General features: G+C 34.7%; 1 protein-coding gene across 2 annotated transcripts in view; it reads right to left on the bottom strand.

Moving 5' to 3' along the window:
- The window catches only part of GPR158 (G protein-coupled receptor 158), a 411,529-nt gene that overhangs the window by 179,677 nt on the left and 210,248 nt on the right, over positions 1-21,604 (bottom strand). For both annotated transcript variants that reach the window (XM_026013682.2, XM_026013683.2), the window contains exon 4: positions 9,499-9,695. In XM_026013682.2, the coding sequence (XP_025869467.1) occupies positions 9,499-9,695 (197 nt within the window). The remainder of the gene's footprint in view (positions 1-9,498; positions 9,696-21,604) is intronic.

Raw genomic sequence — 21,604 nt, 5'->3', positions numbered from 1 at the left:
ATAAATAATAGGATAGAGAGCCCAGAAATAGACCCTCATGTCTACAGTCAAATGATCTTCGATAAAGGTGCGAAGATCATGCAATGGGAAAGTGACAGTCTCCTCAATAGATGGTGCTGGGAAAAACTAGATATTCTCAAGCAAAATAATGGAGCTGAATCCTTACTCTACAGTATACACAAAAATTAACTCAAAATGGATTGAAGATCTAAACATAAGGCCTAAAATTATAAAACTCCTAGAGGAAATCATAGAGAAAAGCTTCATGACATTGGCTTTGGGAATGATTTCTCACATAAGAGATGAAAAGCACAGGCAACAAAAGAAAGCATAGGTAAACTGAGTTTTATCAAAATTAAAAGCTTTTGGGTATCAAAGAATACTTCTAAGAGAGTGAAAAGACAAGCCACAGAATGGGATAAAATATTTATAAATCATACATCTGATAAATGATTAATATTTGGAACATATAAAGAACTCTTACAACAATGAAAAAAACCAAACAACTTAATTCAAAAGTGAGCAAAAGATTTGAATAAACATTTCTGCAAAGAAGATATATAGTCAATAAGCACATGAAAAGATGCTCAGCTGTCACTAATCTCTAGGAAAATGCAAATCAAACCACAATAAGATATCACTTTCATTCATAAGATGGCCATTATTAAAAACAAACAAGCAGAAAATAACAAATGATGGTGAAGATGTGAAGGAACTGGAACCCTCATGAATTAATGGTAAAAATAACAAATGGTCCACCTCTGTGGAAAAGTTCATTTGGTGATTTCTTTAAAAGGTAAACACAGAATGATTATATGATTCAGCAACTCTATTGCTAGGTTATATCCAAAAAACTGAAATCAGACTCAAACAGATACTTGTACACAAATGCTCATGGTAATATTATTTATAATAGTCAAAAGATGAAAAAAATAATGTCCTCCAACAAACAAACCAATAAAACAAAATGAAGTAAATACATACAATGGAATATTATTTGCAATTAGAAGGGATAAAACTCTGATAAATGCTACATGGATGGGCCTTTAAAACATTATGCTAAGTGAAACAAGCCAGATAGGAAAGCACAAATAGTGTATGATTTATATGACACATTCTTTTTTTTTTCTCTCATATAATTTTTTATTGGTGTTCAATTTGCCAACATAAAGAATAACACCCAGTGCTCATCCCATCAAGTGCCCACCTCAGTATATGACACATTCTAAAGATAAATTTGTAGAGACAGAAAGTTAGAAGAGAGTTTCCCAGGAGGTATAGAGTTCAGTTTGGAATGATGAAAAAGTTCTGCAACTTTTAAGGGAAGTGATGATGGCTGCCCAACAGTGTGAATGTACTTAGTATCACTGAATTGTAAGCTTAGAAATGGTAAATTACACATTATGTATATTTACTACAGTAAGAAAGTTATATATCTCCCTTTGTTTTACCAAATAGTCATTAGAACATCATAATCAGCCTAGTAGAATTTTATTAACAAATCAGTCACACCTTATATTAAAAGCATCTAATTTTGCAAACCAAAAATGTGCAGCTATAAAATCTCTTGTCAATTAATTTCTAATTTAAAAAAAAGAACTACTACAAGAATGTAAGGGAAAACACAAATCATAGTATGTTCATGTTTAAAAAATGACTCTCACTTTTATTTTCCAAACTATTAAGCTCAAACAAAACATGCTAACATCTACTAAGAATAAATCAAGCAAATGATTATTTTCAGGACTAGAATTTGCTGTTGTTCCTTCCGGTGTATCTTTTCTCTTTCAAGTTTTTCATTTGGAAATAAATTATTAAGCTATAACAAACCATACTCTCTCTTCAGAATAGCTAATAGAAAAAATATGCATTTGTCATATTATTTGTTTAAAAATGTAGAAATAATTTCAAAATATATAATATCAGCATTTTAAAATACTGCTTTAAAATTGCTATTTTAGAAGATGTCACTGGGGTCAAAATCATTCAGTTTGTTGACAGATTTAATCTTTAACCAAGGGCACAAGAACAAATGTATATAATTAGTTTCTAAATGTTTGTGCAGAGTAAAATTTAATTTGCTCTTTGCAGTATCACACTACAAACCTCACCTAAAAATATAATGGAATCTAGTTTGTGTTGTTTAAAATGATAAAATGTCAAACTAACCTCCGACCAATGATTTAACTGCAGAGCTGATATTTTTGGCATGGGTAAACCTCATTTAACTAAATGTACTTATAATTAGGCTTCCCTGGAGAAATAGTGCAACTGAAAGACAAATTTCTATAACATCTTTATGTCTCTTAATATTTCACGTTAGAACAGAGAGCTTTTTCTCTTAGGATTACAGCATATTTGCATGCTGTCTCCATGTACAGGATCAGCTGTTAGGTTTGACATTGTCATCACTTTTCCTATTTTTGATCTGTGAATGTGGTTATTTCTGGCAATTCACAGAAAAGTCTAATAAATAAAAAATGCCTAAGTTTCCAAGTGCTCTATTTCTAATAGGCACTAAATGAAATATAACTTATATACTAAAGCATTTAAGATGTTACAAACTGTAAATTCTGGCATAAGTGGATGAAAGAATATGGCCACATGCTGGAGAAAGGAAAGTGGATGTAAGAATCAGATTCTAACTTTTTTTTTTTTTAGATGCATGCCTGACTAGATGCCTCAGCCATCATTAGTGCCTATGAGTTCTGTCACCAGTCTGACCAACCCCACCACACAACTTCACATTCAATAGAAATGTGGAGAAGGGACACCTTAGGGGCTCAGTGGTTGAATGTCTGCCTTTAGCTCAGGTCATGATCCTGGGGTCCTGGGATTGAGCCCTGAATCAGGCTCCCTGTGGGGAGCCTGCTTCTCCCTTTGTCTGTCTTTGCCTCTCTGTGTCTCTCATGAATAAATAAATAAAATCTTTTTAAAAAAGGAATATGGAAAAGCTGCCATCCAATCTTGACAGGGATTAGAACCTCAAATTTGTTGCCAGATGGTGAATACTTTTTGAAAACTCAGGAAAGAACAACAATATTTAAGATAGTTTATGTGATGAATTTACAGTCCTCCCATTTTTCTAGATCCAGGATGGTAACCAGACTTCATGCATAGAACCTGCAGGAGTTCAGCTTGATGAGAGGGGTTCTTCCATTGATTCTGAATCAAATGGTAAAGAGGACCATATGTGTTTATCACTGTGCTGTACTGTGGCATGTGTGATGTACACTGGTGAACTCAAATCTAGGTATTCTAGAAGAATCCTTGCATTAACATTAAATAGCAAAGAAAACTGTATCAGGACCACATTTGTGATGCTTCTACAGAATTGATTTGCCTAAGCTATATTTAAGCATTAAAACTTTAGCACACATTCAGGAAAATTAACAAATAAAGCTATGAAAACTATTCTTTTTCCTGTAAGAATGTTTATCATTCAGTACACTTAACAATAGTCTCAAAAAAAAAATAAAAGTCTCTATGTAAGAATCCACAGGAAAATTTTCTCTCAAGATTTAATGATAGATGGGGTGCCTGGGTGGCTCAGTTGGTTAAGCATCTGCTTTTGGCTCAGGCTTTAATCCTGGGACAATGGGGGACCCTGCTTAGGTGGGAGTCTGCTTCTCCATCTTGCTTTGCCCCTCCCCCTACTCGTGCTCTCTCTTGCTGTCAAATAAATAAATAAAAATCTTAAAAAGAAAGTCTTAAGGATAGGCATATTCAAGTTTTACCTGAGTGACTGGTCAGTTTTTATCTTATGAACACAGACTCACTTTTTTTTTTCCTCCTCTTTGCACTACTACTAGAAAACAACAGAATTTCTTTCTAGCAACTAGCTAAAGCAATATACCTGCACTCATGGAATCCATTCCATATCTCAACCTCACCCTTGATTTCAACGTTTTTTTCCTACTTTTTTTTCACTGAGCCCTAATTTATTCAGTTAATACCTTTAATCTTCTAGAAATGTTTATTCTGTGTACTGGAGTAAGACAAAATATAAATATATAAATATTCCAACCTAGATGGGTTACTTTGGGCAACTGACAATCTCTCAGAGGCTGGATTTTCTTTTCTATGAAGAGGGTTGCTTCAAGTCTCTAGTTCTCATATTTTGGTCCCTTGTTTTGATAAATAAAAACTAGGAAATTAGTAACAAATTAGTACATTATCAACTTTTAGACTGTTACCATCGGGGGCAGCCTGGGTGGCTCAGTGGTTTAGCGCCGCCTTCAGCCCAGGGCATGATCCTGGAGTCAAGGGATCCAGTCCCATGTCAGGCTCCCTGCATGTGTCTCTGTCCCTCTGCCTGTGTCTCTGTCTCTGTCTCTGTGTGTGTGTGTGTGTGTGTGTGTGTGTGTGTGTGTGTGTCTGTGTCTCATGAATAAATAAATAAAATCTTTAAAAAAAAACCTTTAAAAAATAAACTGTTACCATTGTAATAACACAAGAAGCATGTGTTCCATGACTTCATAATTGATAATCACTCAAGATTTCTTTAACTCCCTCATTTTGAAGGTAGAGGGTAAAACCTTCCTAGAAAGGCCAATGATATAGGTAAATATAAATAGTGAATAACTATAGTTGTACACTTAATCATTCTTATAGGAACAAGAAGCTACATATAAATAAATGCTTTTAAAAGATGGTTATCAGTATAGAAATATTTGTGTAATAGCACATGAGTATGTGAATAAGTACTGTGGAGCTTGGGTACTTAAAATGTTTGTTTTTCTTTTAACTGAGACCAATTAAATGAAACTATCCTGGTTATATTTTAGCATTCTTTCCATTCTTTCATGATGAAGATATAGCCAAAATAGAAGACTCTGTACCACAGGTGTTTTGTTCATTTTAGCTATCTGGACAGTCTATTAGGATTAGTATAGGACAACTGTTTTCAATTATAAAGACAATTTAAATGAATTTATTGCCTAGAATTCCACTGCTGGGAATCCCACTGGCTATATTTTTTCAACACCTTATCTTTTACACTATTTTAAATGTCATACTTAGCCTGTAACATGGGAAGCAAACAGATTATCAATTTCACAAATTGGTCTAAAATAATATAGTAACAATAGGCAAATGTCTAGTAAGGTACTTTATATGCACTATCTCACTATATCTTCAAAAGGATCCTGTGAGGTAAGTAATAAACTTTTTAAAAAATCTTATAATACCTTTATTGAGATATAATTAATATACCTTAAATGCTTTTAAAGTATATAAACCAGTGGTTTTTAGTATATTGACACATTTGTGAAACATATTGGCCTAATCCAATTTTAGAAAAATTTTCTTCCCCCAACAAAAAAAACCCTGAGCCCATTGGCAGTCACACCCCATTCTTCCCTCCTTGTATCTCCTAACAACCACTAATCTACTTGTCTTTGCTGATTTCCCTATTCTGCACAGTTCATATAAATGTAATCTTCATATAAATGATCTTTCATGGCTGTTTTCTTTCACTTAGCATGTTTTCAAGATTCATCCATGCTGTCGCATGCATCAGCATTTATTCCTTTTTATTAACAAAAAGATATCCCATTTAAGGGATATACCACATTTTACTTATCCATTCATCAACTGATGAACAGTTAGATGGTCTCCATATTTTGGCTATTATAACTATGCTGCTATGAACATTTGTGTGAACAATTTTTGCATAGACAAATATTTCCTTCTTTTTATTAATTTCAGGTGTACACTATAATGATTCAACAGTTTTATACATTTCTCAATGCACGTGAAGGTAAATATACTCTTAATCTGCTTTATCTATTCTACCCACCCACCTCCCCTCTGGCAACCATGTGCTTATTCTCTGTATTTAAGAGTCTGTTTTCTGTTTGTCTTTTTTTCTCTTTGTTCATTTGTTCTGTTTCTTAAATTCAACATGAGTAAAATATGATACTTGTCTTTCTCTGACTTATTTTACTTAGCAATATATCCTGTAGATCCATCCACAATGGCAAGAGCTCATCCTTTTTTTATGGGTGATAATCCATTAGATACACACACATGCACAAACCCCATATCTTCTTTATCAGTTCATCTATGGATGGACACCTGGGTTCTTTCCACATATTTTTTCAAATTAGTGTTTTTGTTTTTTGGGGAGTAAATACCCGGAGTAAATATCCAGTAGTGAAATGACTAGGTCTATGATAATTCTATTTTTAACTTTTTGAGGAACCTCCATACTGTTTTCCACCATGGCTATACACAGGTTTGTATTTTTTCCTCCACATCTTTTTAAAGATTTATTTATTTATTTATTTATTCAGAGAGAGAGAGAGAGAGGCAGAGGGAGAAGCAGGCTCCATGCAGGGACTCGATCTCGGGTCTCCAGGACCACACCCTGGGCTGCAGGCGGCGTTAAACTGCTGCGCCACCAGGGCTGCCCTAGACCTAGGTTTTGAATTCTCCTAGGTATACACTTAGAAGTGGAATTATTGGGTCATATCATAATTCTACGTTTAATTTTTTAAGGGATTGCTAAACTATTTTCCAAAGTGGCTGCACCATTTTACATTCCCAGTAGCAATGAATGAGCATTTCAATTTTTCCACATCCTCAACAACACCTGTAATTGTCTTTGTATTTTTGGCTATGCTAGTGTGTGCTGTGGGCATGTGCTTGATTTGAATTTTCCTAGTAAGGAATGTTACTGAGCATTTTTTCATATGCAAATTGGCCATTTGTGTATCTTCCAGGATAAACGTCTATTCAGCTACCTTGTCCATTTCTGAGTTGGGTTATCTTTTTATTCTTTATATTTTCTGGATTCTAGTATAATTTGCAAATAATTCCTACCATTATATAGGTTGTCTTTTTACCTTTTTGATGATGTCCTTTGAGGCACAAAAGTTTTGAAGTTTGATAAAGTCCAATTTATATATTTATTTTTCTTGTCAATTAGGCTTTTCATGCTGTATCTAAGAAACATTGCCTAACCCAAAATTTATGCCTATGTTTTCTTCTAAAAATATTTCTTAGTTTTGGGCCTTATATTTAGATATATAACCCATTTTAAATTAATTTCTGTATAGGGTATGTTAAATATCACTTTACAGAGGAAAAAACTTGGCAAAGTGTGGCTGAACAATATTCCCAAAGTATAATAGCGTTCAAGGGGCTGAGACAGGATTCAAGTCTAAACAAGCTAATTCTAGAGTCTGCACACTTACCCACAATATTATGCTACTTCTATATTGCAACTAAGGTCTTTCTCTACTGTCAAAATAGATGTAAATTGATAGATTATAGGTTTTTGTTCCTTTAATTATTGGTGGGTAGGCAATGCAATGGAAAACTCGTAAGAAAGACCTCAATAGGGATCCCTGGGTGGCGCAGCGGTTTGGCGCCTGTCTTTGGCCCAGGGCGCGATCCTGGAGATCCGGGATCGAATCCCACGTCAGGCTCCCGGTGCATGGAGCCTGCTTCTCCCTCTGCCTGTGTCTCTGTCTCTCTCTCTCTCTCTCTGTGACTATCATAAATAAATAAAAATTTAAAAAAAAATAAAAAAAAAGAAAGACCTCAATATTACTTCAAAAGGGATCATTAGTTTTCTGTTTTATGCAAAGAACTGCTGCAAGAATATGTAAAAACTTTAAAAAGCAGAGCCCATGTCTATATGCTATAAACATGCAATCTCTACAATGGAAATGGTTTACTGCTTTTACAATTAATCATTCTTTTTGGTAACTGAAATCAGAAAAGTTTACCAAATGTTTCCTTTAATATACTAGATCCACATTCACTGACTTTATTAACCCGTATTATTTTCTAAAAATAATCCCCCCTATATTATATCACATTCTGTGAAAACTGATTCTTCAAAAGGTGATCATCTTAAAACCAGATAATGTCTAATTTATCTATTCCAACTAGTTTGTTTCTATAGAAATGTCAGTAAATGATATGTAAAGATACCAATTCTCAGGCTAACCCTATAAAATAGCATTTCATATGAAGGTCCAAAGAAATTTGAAAAGTTAATAACTGGAAAGGTAAATAACATTAACATAGATTAAGACATTGGTCTAGCAAGAGCTATTTCAGTTTTCTTATCATCCAATGTAATAGTCTACCCATCATATATCATAACTATATTTAGCACAGCAATCATTAATGTTTATCATCAATTAAAACTCATACAGAACTATCTGTTATCCCCTTTGTGAATGAATGACATTATATAGAGATTTCAGACCAATTTATTAAATAGACCTTTCCATTCTATCTGCTGTGCCAGTGACAGGTTATTAAAAAGACTAATTTTATCTTGGTAACAGAAGTTAGATATTTCTCAACTCTACTTTCCTACTACTTTATTATATATACAATTTAACACATATTTTGTTTCAAAGAAAGACATGTATTGGTTAAATGAAGAGCAATTTGCCTGTTTGCAGATTCTTGCTGACTTAAAGCTTGATTTTAATTTGTGTTGTATGCTTCTGTTAATGAAATCTGTCTATTCAAAATAACTATTAAGGTCTATAACATAATGGATACATTCTCCTAGAATTGCAATAGAGGGTTTTTTTTTTAATGTTAACTTCAGGCATCGTACTAGATGCCATTCAGAGAGTTGTTTTATTTTTTTGATTTCTAATGGGAACACTTTATGCTCCAATGAGCTCTGTCACCAAAATCAATCTACAACTTTGCTAACATAAAGGGGTCATTTGAATTCAGAAAAGGTGGAAACTTAAGGCTTTGTGTTTTTTCCCCCAATGGCACAAATACATTTCTGAAAGCAACAGAACCAAAAATTCTGATAACACTGGCTACATATAATTAATTGAATGACCAACTGAAGACAACTCCTCCAGAAAGCTTTGCCCTGAAAATTTTAGTTTTTCATCCACTCCTGACTGAGAAGCATACAAATGTTTATATTACTCTTTGACTTCTCAGAACAGAACCAAAGGACAGGCTTTCCCAAAAGCCATATAAGCTCTGTGTAGGATTGCTATGATTCTGGGATACTAATGCAAGACCAAATATAAGTTTATGAATAAATTTATTCTTCAAAGTATAATGTGTTCAAAAATAGTCAAGTCCATTTGTCAACTTCAAATATGGCTAAGAGAAATAAAAATGAAATATAACCAATATAAAAAAGCTTTCTAGATATGAAAAAAAACTAACAATGCATTGGGTATCAGCAGAATAAGTTCTTCTAGAAGAAGCCAAAGAGATGTAAAAGAGAGTCCTTTAAGGCAATAAAGTACTCAAACTCCATGCTAAATGGGGGAAACATTTTATAGAAGAAAATGTTATAAGATTCCATATTTCTAATCCCTATTTCTCCTGGGAAGCTAAAGAATATAATGTTCATACTCTAGGCTGATTATATTATAGAAAGACTTCTGCTAAACAGAGAGGCAACTGGGACTTGGAAAAACTCTATTTGCTTGAAAAAAGAAGAGGTCACTTTATAATAAAAAGGAAGGTCATAACCAGGGTACCTGGGTTTACCTTTGCTTTGCGAAAGTGGTAGACCACCAGCATGCTAACGAAGTCGAGCAGCATACACAGGGCTTGGAAGGAGATGATAGCAAGTCGCAAATACTTATCCTCCTGGACAAAGCAGGGGCTGTCATCAGCACAGTAGGGGCAGCCCTCCCTGCAGGGTAGGCAGACATGGACTTCTTCTGACACATCTTTTGCACTTCCTGAAATTTCCAAATAAAACCAGTGTCATTGCACCTCTGAGATAGGTGAGATCAAGTACACAAAACACATCCTCACCTCTTCATTATTTATCCCTTTTATTAAAGACCTTCTATCAACCTTCTTGCTAGGGTAGAGAGCTACTTTGCTTTTAGATTCAAACAAAATTCCTTTTGTCCTTTTGATTAAAAAAATGTCATTCAGAATAATAAAAAATAGCAAAAACGGAAATAAAACTCCTTAAAGATATAGAATAGTTTTCCAATTCTGTCACCTCATTATCTACCAATTACCAAATGATACTTTCTATGCCATAAATCATATTCCATAAATATGTGTTAAAGAATTAGCCAGAAGGAAGGTAAGAAAGTTTTCTCTTTTCTGTACCAAGTAATACTCAACACTTTTGGAATGTCTTGACCTAGATGGCACAGAATCCAAAATGAGGCTTTGATTGCTCCTTAATTCAGCAGGGATCTCATCTACTAAGTTCATTAGGTCTAAATTGGATAAAATGGTACTTAGCCGACAGTTGTTCAGTGTGCAATTGCCTAATGATGGTGCATCCTTTGCCCAGAGTATAATCCATACTTACAGGCTATCATGTAATTTCCCACTTTGCCTACTCAGAGGACATTTCCTCACCATTAACTACCCACTGCTATTGATCCTCCCTTTACTTTTAGATTCTTCTCTCTCAGCTATCAAACTTAACTTAAATCTGAAGCCCAATAGACAAATATTTTCATTTATTGCTGAGTCGAGTCTAACACTGGCAAATATCCAATTAATAACATATACTTTAAAAAATCTATTTCCAACTCTGAACTCAATATGAAAGACATTAGTGAATGTATATCCAATTTTGTATATAATAAAACCACCTAGTTTAGTATATAACTCAAACCACCCTGTTCAATATGTAACATAACCCTGATTGACTGACAAATCTGGGAAAGAGGTTGTTCTGGTTAATAGCATTTTAATAATACAAAATTTAACAGAAAGTTTTTATTACTTTTAACTCTTGTTGAAGGTTCAAAATCTTTCTAAAATGTATTTCTCTGCTTTCTTTCCTTAATAAATACAATAGCAAAAACATAATGGAGTATTTCTTTGATGATTCAGGATACAATGTTGTTTAAGAGTAATTATTCTGTTATACAGTGAAAAGTATATGAATTTTAGTATCCAGCAGATATTGTTTCCATTCCTAGATAGCTCAGTGATATGAGGCAACTCATTTGATCACCTTGGGTCTTAGTTTACTTACATATGAAATTTAAATTGTAGATATTAACCAAGTTAACATGTATAAGTCAAAGCGCCTGGTTTTCTCTACTCCAAATATTGAGGATGCAAAGAGAAAGCTGAAATCCATTGGTGCCTTAAAGAAAAGTATTACTGTTCAAATCAATAAGTTGGGAGAAATAGGTGAGGTAAGGAGGAAGTGAGTGAGAATGATAAGCTTCATTTTAGAGAAGCTAACTTTGAAGTCCAACTCATTGTCCAGCAGTAATATACAGCAAAAAATGGGCAATAATACAAGACTGGGGCATGGGAGAAGGATCAGAGAAAGAACCTACAGAAAGCTCGGGGAGTAGATAAGGCAATGATTAGGGAATGCAAAGAGTAAGAAGTACATAAGGCAATGATTAGGGAATGCAAAGAGTAAGAAGCTAGACAGGTAGAAATTTTTGCAATGTCATAAAAGAAAACAGATTTATTGGACATGCAGAAATGTGATCAAAGGTGATGACTGAGGAAAAGCTAGGAGGTATAATGATTGTTTTATCTTTCACTGATCTTTTAGATAGTAGTTTTCAAGGAGTGATAGAGATTGAAACTTGTTTGTCAGGGCTTAAGGAATAAATATGTGACAAAGTAGAGTATTATCTCAAAAAACATTCCATTGAATGAAAAAGGCAAGACAATCTCATGGTTAATAGGAATAATGATGAAGTAAAAAAATTATTTTGTGTTTTGTATTCTACTACAGGTAAGATATAAGCATAGCTGCAGTCAGCAAAAGGAAGTATTAGAAATTAAGGAAGAATATGGGAAGACTGGTAAGTAAAGGATGGGAGAAGTAAGGATTGGAAATAATTAAAAGCTCAGTTGGAGAAATTAACTCTAAGAATAATTGATGCCTCTTCTCACACTGGAAAGAAGTAGAGCTAGATTAAAGATTTTTTTACATGGATGGAACTAGAGGATATTATGCTAAGTGAAATAAATCAATCAGATAAGGATAATTAATGTGATTTCACTCATATGTGAAATTTATATTTGTGAAGCAAAAGTATCTATGGAAAGTCTTTTTGGTGTGAAATAGTCCTTTTTTTAACCCAATCTTTGCTTTTTTGCTTCAGCTAAATAGGCAGATATTTTCTCATAAGAAACTCTTTAAGAAGCTCCTAGCTGCCTATGAGCCAGGCAGTACATACTATTTACTTTCAATTCAATTAAACTTAAAACTTCATTCATATCTAATGGTATAATTCTCCCAGATGGTATGAGCTATTTAGTACTCTGAATCACTCAAGCCTGAAAAATACAACTGACCCTGAACAACATGGGTTTGAACCACATGGTCCACTTATACATAGATTTTTTTTCCAATAAATATATTGGGAAATTTTTGGAGAATTTTGACAATTTGAGACAACTCAGATAAACTATGTAGCCTAGAAATATTGAAAAAATAAAGAAAAAGTTGCATATGTCATAAAAGCATAAAATATATGTAGATATCAGTCTATTTTAACATTTATAATCATAAAACATATACAAATATATTATAAGAACTTAACATTTATCAAAATGTGCGCACACTTACAGACTACATATGGCACCATTCCACAGCTGAGAGAAATGTAAGCAAATGTAAAGATACAGTATTAAATCATAACTGCATAAAGTTAAATGCAGTAATACTGTACTATTGTAATAATTTTGTAGTCACCTTCTGTTGCTATTGTGGGAGCTTGAGCATTACCAGTATCTGCCTAAAATCCTATCTGATACTAATCATCTCTGCCTGAGCATTTTGTCTCTCCAGTAAATTTTGTATTGCATAAAAAGCAATCTTTCAGGATTCTCATGTATTTTTTATTGTGTTTACTGCAATACTGTAAACCTTGAACAACACCATGAGATCCACACAAAGTACCGCTTCTAGTGATGCTAGAAGTACTTCCAAGAGAGAAATCATGACATTACAAGATAATGGTGAACTGCTTCATAGGTACCATAGATTGAGATCTGCAGCTATAGGTGCCTGCCATTTTAAGATAAAAGAAACCAGTGTAAGGACTAGTGTTTAGAAAAAAAAAAAAAAAAAAGGAAATTTGTGAAGATGTTACTGTAACTATGCCAACAGGCACAAAAACCTTGCACTCTTTATGAAATACCTTTTTATCTCATATTGAAAATGCAGCTGTGGGTTCTGGATGCTATAAGAAAAGCATACTTCTGGACTCTAATATGATTTTGAAAAAAATGAAGTCACTATAAGAAAAACTTAAAGCAAAAGGAAGGTAAAGGGTCTAACGCTGGAGAATTTAATGCCAGCAAAGGATGGTTTGATAATTTTAGAAACAGGTTTGGCTTTAAAAAAATGTCAAGATAATAGAAGCAGCATTTGCCAATAAGAATCAGCAGATGAGTTCTCAGACACCTTTAAGAAAATCATTGAGGAGAAAGGATATCTCCCTTTTAATGCAGAAGAAAATGTGCTCTTCTGGGGGGTGGGGGTATTGCCACAAAGAACATTTATTAATAAGGAAGAGAAGTGAGTCCAGGATTTAAGGCAGAAAAGGATAGGTTAATTCTGCTGTTTTGTGTGAATGCAGTCAAGTTTATGATCAGGACTTATCTATACAGCTGCTTGTAGGGAAGAGATAAACACCAGCTGACAATCTTTTGGTTGTACAACAAGAAGATGTGGACCACAAGAACCCTTTTTCTAGATTGGTTCCACTGATGCTGTGTTTCTGAAGTCAAGAAGTACTTTTACAGTGAGGCACTGCCTTTTAAAGTTCTTTTGTTATTGGACAATGCCCCTGGCCACCCAGAACTCCATGAGTTCAACCCTGAAGGCATGAAGAGGATTTACCTGCCCCCAAACACAACTTCTCTAATTCAGCCTCTAGATCAGGATGTCATAATGACCTTTAAGGCTCATTATATGTTACTCTATGGAAGTGACTGTCAAGGCTATGAAAGAGAATAGAGAGAACATCATAAAAGTCTAGAAGGATTACACCATTGAGGATGCCATCATTGTTACAGAAAAAGCCATAAAAGCCATTAAGGCCAAAACTAAATTCTTGCTGGAAAAACTGACAAATATGCATAACTTCATAGGATTTACAACAGAGCCATGGCAAAAAAAGGTCGGGGGTAAAAGGTGATATGGATCTTGGAGAAATTTAAGAGTTAATAGATACCATAGCAGAGGAATTAATAGAAGACCACTTGTTGGAGATGAGTGCTTCCAAACTAGTTCCAGACGATGAGGAAGAAGAGGTAGAAGTAGTAGTATCAGAAAACAAATTTACATTAGACAATCTGGCAGAAGGGTTCTGATTATTCAAGACTGCTTTTAACTTCTTTTACAGCATGGGCCATTCCAAGATACAGGCACTATAACTAAAGAAAAATTGGTATAAGGATTGGTACCATAAAGAAACATTTTCAGAGAAATGAAAACAAAAATATATTTCCATAAAGTTAGAGCAAGTGTGCCTGCTTCTCCTGCCTGTTCTTCTACCTCTAACACCCCTAAGACACAAGACCATTCCTTCTTTCTCCACCTCCTCCTTCATAGCCTATTCAACACAGCCTATTTAACATCCAGTGTGAAGACTTTTATGATGATCTACTTTCACTTAATGAATAATAAATAATAATCACACCATACAGTTAATAAGCTTATTTGTTGTGCATATATGAGTCTTCATGTGAAAACCTAACAACTTTTAAGCAATAACTGTATGAGACATTTGTATAATCATCATCATCTTCACTTAAATATTCATTGTGTAGAACATCGTGTGCAAGACTTATATGCTAATAGATAATCTATCCTTCCAAAGATATGTGTTAGTTTTCTCACTGTTTTAGAACTTCGCTTTCAAAGAATTATATTACCATATACTATGCCTCTCTCTTTCTCTCATAATTGGGGAGAAACTATGTATTGGCCAATCATCACAGGCTAAGTGTTTTTCTAAAAATGTAACAATGTTTCCAATACTATTTTAAGAATATGACTATAATACTGTAGCTTCTTTTTACTTAACAATTTATTTATTTATTTTAGAAAGAGAGCACAAATGGGAGGAGCAGAGAGAGAGAGAGAGAGAGAAAGAATCTCCATCATACTCTGCCCTGAACATGGAGCCTGACACCAGGCTTGATCCCACATCCCTGAGATTACAACCAGAGTCAGATGTCTAACTGACTGCACCACTCAGGCACCTCTCTATGCCATAAGAATTTTATAATGGTTCATTCATTAGCATATTGAATAGGCTAGCATGAAGCAACTATTGATTACACCAGGTTACTATAAAGCAATCTTATTGCTGCTTCTTTATCAATGCATGAATTAGAATACTTGTAAATAAGTATGAATTTCTTTTCCACATTCTTTACATTTTTTATGTCTACTGTTAGTGAAACATATAACATCTACAGTGTTTTGCAGCATAAAAGACAGTATTGATGTAGGTAATGACAAGTGATTCATCTTGAAAACAGAGGATATAAACTTATGGCACTGATAATTATAACAATACTGTAAATTTATTTTCTCTTCCCTATGGTTTTCTTAATAACATTTTTTCTCCAGCTTGCTTTATTATAATAATAACTTACAGTATATAATACACATACAAAACATGTGATAATCAACTCTATACTACTGGTAGGACTTACATTCAACAGTAGGCTATTAGTAGTTAAGTTCTGGGGGAGTCGGGAGTCATATATGGATTTTTCACTGTGCTGGGGATTGGCATTCCAAACCCCCATGTTGTTCAAGGGTCAACTGCATTGCAGAATGCTAAGTACTTTGTATATATGAGCTTGTCAGTTTCTGTAAGATGACCATGGTAAGCAGTTGTAGTCACATTTTAACTATATTTGACAAGTCTTCCAGCTTTGTTAAATTTTCCATCATTTTTAACCAAACTTAATTTGAAAGTCTCTTTTGGGTTAGAGCCAAATCTATGGTCCACTTCTTGTAAATGTTCAAAACTTAACCTTACCCCTGATTTCTTTCATGACCAATATTTTACTTTTGTCCAATTTCCTCATCACTAATTGTTATTCTATTGCATAGTATACATTTCTGTAAGGTATTCTAAATAAGTTTTGTAATGAGGTAGGAGATAGAAAGCACTGATAAAATAATACCTCAAGCTTTACAGAATTTGACAGAAACAAACTATTATTCAATTCAATAACTATTTTCTGAGTTTCAAATTATGTGTCAGGAACTATTTTACTGGAATAAATCAGTGAACAAAACAAAGATCTCTGTGCCTGTGGAATTTATGCTCTAATGAATAAAACAGACAACCAACCAACATAGTAGGTAAATAACCTGGATAAGGAAGAGCAACCTTAGAGGGCTTCAAAGAAAGCCCTGGGGCAAAAAAATAATAATAATAAGGGAAGAAATTCTATGGGCATTTGAAGTAAGATACTGGCAGCATGTCCCATAACTATCATAACTACTACAATATGAAGTGGGCCAAGAATATGTAATACAGGGCATCAAACACCCCTCCCAAAAACTATGATAGCCTCTAGGTTCAACTCAGCTGTTTCTGGTGCCACTCATATAGAGTACAATTTGAATGGTGTCCTCTAGATCTAAACAACATGTTTAGCCATAAGCTGGACATAAAGAGGTGAATAAGTTTGGGACCTGACAGGTTACACAAATAATTTTAATTATGCTATTAAATACTTCCCTATATATTTACAAAATAATTTACTTTGTAGAAGTAGTTTATCTTTGTGTTCTTTTCCTTTGCTTTGTACTATACTATGTCTCTATCTATTTGTTAAAGATTATAGAGAATATAATTAATTACTCCCACTTAAAATTTTTTATTTAAAGAGCAGAACCCTCTCCAGTTCACTTTTTGTTAAGTAGATTGTAGCTGAATTGCAGTATAGTGAGACACTCTAATAAAGTGTGTTGGTCAAACTACCCAAATCAGATTTTCAAGACCTGGAGGCCCAATAAACTTAAATCATCACCAAAGGAACAACCTGACTTTTACATTAGCAAAAATAAAAAATAAAAAATAAAGGAAAAACAGATCTCTTCTCAGATTTTGTCAAATTCAACAACTCAGATCAGTAGAATATTGTCATAGGCTCAATAAGATATTTTGCAGCATTCTAAACATTTGGTTAAGATCAGTTATTTCCTCTCTGTAAGATATATCCAAGGACTAAGGGAAAAGAATAAATTCTCTTCTGCAATTAAAAATGGAGTACGTTTGTTTTGGAAGCTGGGGAAGATGGCAAAGCAGGAGGATCCTGAACTCTCCTTATCCTACATTTACTAGATATTATCTACATCCAAGTCAATAAACTGGAGAGTGATTTGAAGACTGGCAGAACAAATTCACAATTAAATACAGAGAGAAGCTGCATCTGAAAGGTTAAGAAAGTCAGAAAGGCAGAGGGAGGTTGCCAGCAGGAGGAAAGGAGCTGCATGCATAGAGAAGGCAGAGAGACAGGCCCTTGTACCAAGGAATTTGTGGGGAAGGTTAATCCCTGTAAACCAGCAGGACTTGCAGCCTAGAGCTTTAAAAGTCAGAGGACTCAGCAGTGGGCAAACAAGGAGGGTAAGTGATATAGCTAGGTCTCTGCCCTGAAAGAGAAAACATCCTGAGCAGAAAGACAACACAGAAACAGTAGTTTACACAACAGGGTAGGGGAGTGGGGTGTTGGTGAATGGGAGACAGTTTTGTCTAGAATGACTTCAGAGCACATTGGGGGACTTCTCCAAAAATGAGGGACCTGGCAGTTGTCACTTTCCTTCCCTGCTTCCCAGCATAAACACAGAGCCACCTGTAAGAAGTGGAGCTCAAGATACTTGCTATCTCTCCTGTTAGCAGTGAACCTGAGGATTCATATACTCCAAGCCTGCTAGCTTCAACCCTGGGCTCAGGGCAAATTTTGTTAGCATACACACCCCACCCAGCTGCTGGGTGCACAGCTGCCACCACATGACAAGCCTAGTCAAGCCTAGTCAATGCAATGCACACTAGCCACCCTGGCCCACATCCTCCAACAGGTGCATTGTTTTAAGGGATCTAACGTAAGACTAGTGGCCCAGTACAAATTCTGCTAACACTGCTGCCCCACTCCCAAGTTCCCTGGCAGTCATGTCGCACCACTAATCCCCCAGTGCGACTGCACTGAAAGAAAAAGTGCACTCAGATACACTAGCAGGTTGTAAGCAACACACATAGGATTCTCTCCTGAAGTGCCAAGTTCTGATGAACAGCAGACACTGCACTACAGGGCACTCCAGAATCTCTTCCTCATAAATTCACTACTTTCAAGAGCAGAAGACATAGCTGACCTTCTTAACATACAGAAACAGACACAAGAGGCAGACAAAATAAGGATACAGAAAAATTTATCCCCAGTGAAAGAAAACAAGTTCATGGCCAGTGATCTAAGTGAAACAGATATAAGAAGTATATCTGGGGATCCCTGGGTGGCGCAGCGGTTTGGCGCCTGCCTTTGGCCCAGGGCGCGATTCTGGAGACCCGGGATCGAGTCCCACATCGGGCTCCCGGTGCATGGAGCCTGCTTCTCCCTCCGCCTGTGTCTCTGCCTCTCTCTCTCTCTCTCTCTCTGTGACTATCATAAATTTAAAAAAAAAAAAAAGGAAGTATATCTGATTGAGAAATTAAAGCAATGACTATAAGGATACTTACTGGACTTGAGAAAAGACTGGAATATATGAGTGAGACCCTTAAAAGAGATAAGGAATAACATAGCAGAGATAAAGGACTCAATAAATGAAATGAGAAACACACTTGATGGAATGAATATCACAATGGAAGAAGCAGGGGAACGAATTAGTGACCCAGAAATAGAGTAATGGAAAGTAATCAAGCTGAAATAGAAAAAAAAGGGAGTATATAAATGGAAAATATATTCCATTAAACATAATAACATTTGTATGATAAGAGTCACAGAATAACAGAAAGAAAAGGAGGCAGAAAATTTATTTGAAGAAATAATCGCTGAAAACTTCCCTAATCTGGGGAAGGAAACAGACATCCAGATCAAAGAGAACTGCCATAAAAATCAACAAAAGCAGACCCACACTAAGACACATTGCAATTAATTTGCAAAACATAATAAAGAAAAAAAATGTAAAAGCAGTAAGACAAAAGAGGTGAGTAATTTATAAGAGAAAACCCATAAGGCTAGCTGGGAATTTCTCAACAGAAAGTTGGCAAGCCAGAAGAGAGTGGCATGATCTATTCAAAGTACTCAGTGAGAAAAATCTGCAGCCAAGAATATTCTATCCAGCAAGGATATCATCCAGAATAGAAAGAGAGATAAAGAGTTTCGCAAACAAAAACTAAAGGAGTTAATGACCACTAGATCAGCCATGCAAGAAATATTAAAGGGGACTCTGAGTGGAAAGGAAAAATCAAAAGTGACATAATGAAGGTAGGAAACACAAAGCAATAAAAATGAATATTTCTGTAAAGAAACCAAAGTACTCACCAAAAAAAAGGATACAAAAATATAATAGCACCTAAAATGTGGAAAGGAGAGAAGATAAGAATGGGCTCAAACTTAAAAGGCCATCAACTTAACATAGACTGCTATATGTAGAATATATATATAAAACTAATGGCAACCATTTATCAAAACCACTAATAAACATGCAAAGAATAAAAAGAAATAGATTTAAAACAAAGACTATAACAAGAGACAAAGGAGGACACTATATAATAATAAAGGGAACAATCTATTAAGAAGATGTAATTATTTATGCATCTAACATAAGAGCACCCAAATATATAAAAAAAAAAAAAACAGTTAACAAACCTAAAGAAACTAACCAATAACATTACAATGACAGTGGGGGAGTTTAACATCCCACTTACATCAATGGACAGATCACCTTAACAGAAGATCAACAAGGAAACCATGGCTTTGAATGGCACACTGAACCAGATGGATTTAACAGATATATTCAGAACATTCCATTCTAATAGAGCAGAATACCACATTCTTTTCAAGTGCACATGTAACATACTCAGGATAGATCACATTATTAGCTCACAAAACAATCCTCAACAGGGTTCGCCTGGGTGGCTCAGCCGTTGAGTGCCTGCCTTCAGCTCAGGGCATGATCCTGGGGTCTTGGAATCAAGTCCCACACCGGGGTCCCTGCATGGAGACTGCTTCTCCCTCTGCCTATGTCTCTGCCTCTCTCTGTGTCTCTCAGGAATAAATAAATAAAATCTTTTTTAAAAATCCTCAATAAATTCAAGAAAATAGAAGTGATACCACACATCTTTTCTGGCCATAATGCTATGAAACTAGCCAGATCAAAGAGAACTGCCACAAGAAAATTTGGAAAGACCACAAAAACCTGGAGATTAAATAACATGCTACTAAGCAATGAATGAGTCAACTAGAAAATAAAAGGAGAAATTTAAAAGTACATGGAAAAAAAATGAAAATGAAAACACAAGTTCCAAAACATATGGGATGCAACAAAAGTAGTTTTAAGAGGGTTGTTTACAGCAATACAGACCTGCCTCAAAAAGCCAGAAAAATCTCAAATAAACAACCTCATCTTACACCTAACGGAACTAAAAAAAGAATCACAAACAAAAGCTAAAATCAGAGGTATGAAAGAAAGAATAAAAACTAGAGAAGAAATAAAAACTAAAAAACCATTAGAACCAATTAATGAAGCCAGGAGCTGGTGCCTTGAAAAGACCAATAAAACTGATAAACCTCTAGCCAGACTTGCCAAGATAAAAAGAGAAAGGACTCAAAGAAATAAAATCACAAATGAGAAAGGAGAAATAATCAACACAGTAGAAATACAATTATGAGATAATGTCATGAAAAATTATGTCAAAAAGTTAAACAACCTAAAAGAAATGGATAAAGTCCTAGAAAATATAAACACCAAACTTGAAACAGGAAGAAATAGAAAATTTGAACAGACCAGTACCCAGTAAAGAAATTGAATGAATTAAAAAAAAAAAAAACTCTCAACAAACAAAAGTCCAGGACCAGATGGCCTCCCAGACAAATTCTACCAAATATTTAAAGAAGCATTAATACCTATTCTTCTCAAAATATTCCAAGAACAGAAAAGAAAGAAAACTTCCAAATTAATTCTATGAAACCAGCATTATCCTGATACCAAAATCAGACACTACTAATAAAGAAAACTACAGGCTGATATCTCTGATGAGCACAGATACAAAAGCCCTCATTAATATTAGCAAACCAAATTCAAAAATACATTAAAAATTTCATTTACCATGATCATGTGGGATTTATTCCTGGGTTGTAAGGGTGGTTCAATATTCACAGATCAATCAATGTAATATATTACATCAAGAAGAGAAAGGAGAAGAACCATCTAATCATTTCAGTAGATGTAGAAAAAGCATCTGACAAACAACATCCATTCATAATAAAAATCCTCAACAAAGTAGGTATAGAAGGAACATACCTCAAATTAATAAAGGCCTCAAATGAAAAACCCACAGCTAACATCATCCTTAATGCAGAAAAACTGAGAGCTTTTCCCCTAAGATAAGGAACAAGAGAGGGATGGCCACTTTCACCACTTTTATTCAACATAGTACAGGAGGTTCTA

The sequence above is a fragment of the Vulpes vulpes genome, chromosome 2 (genome assembly GCF_048418805.1).
Source record: "Vulpes vulpes isolate BD-2025 chromosome 2, VulVul3, whole genome shotgun sequence".
Classification (NCBI taxonomy): Eukaryota; Metazoa; Chordata; class Mammalia; order Carnivora; family Canidae; genus Vulpes; species Vulpes vulpes.
The sequence above is the reverse complement of the archived record's forward strand: the minus strand, read 5'-3'. Positions and strand labels throughout refer to the sequence as shown.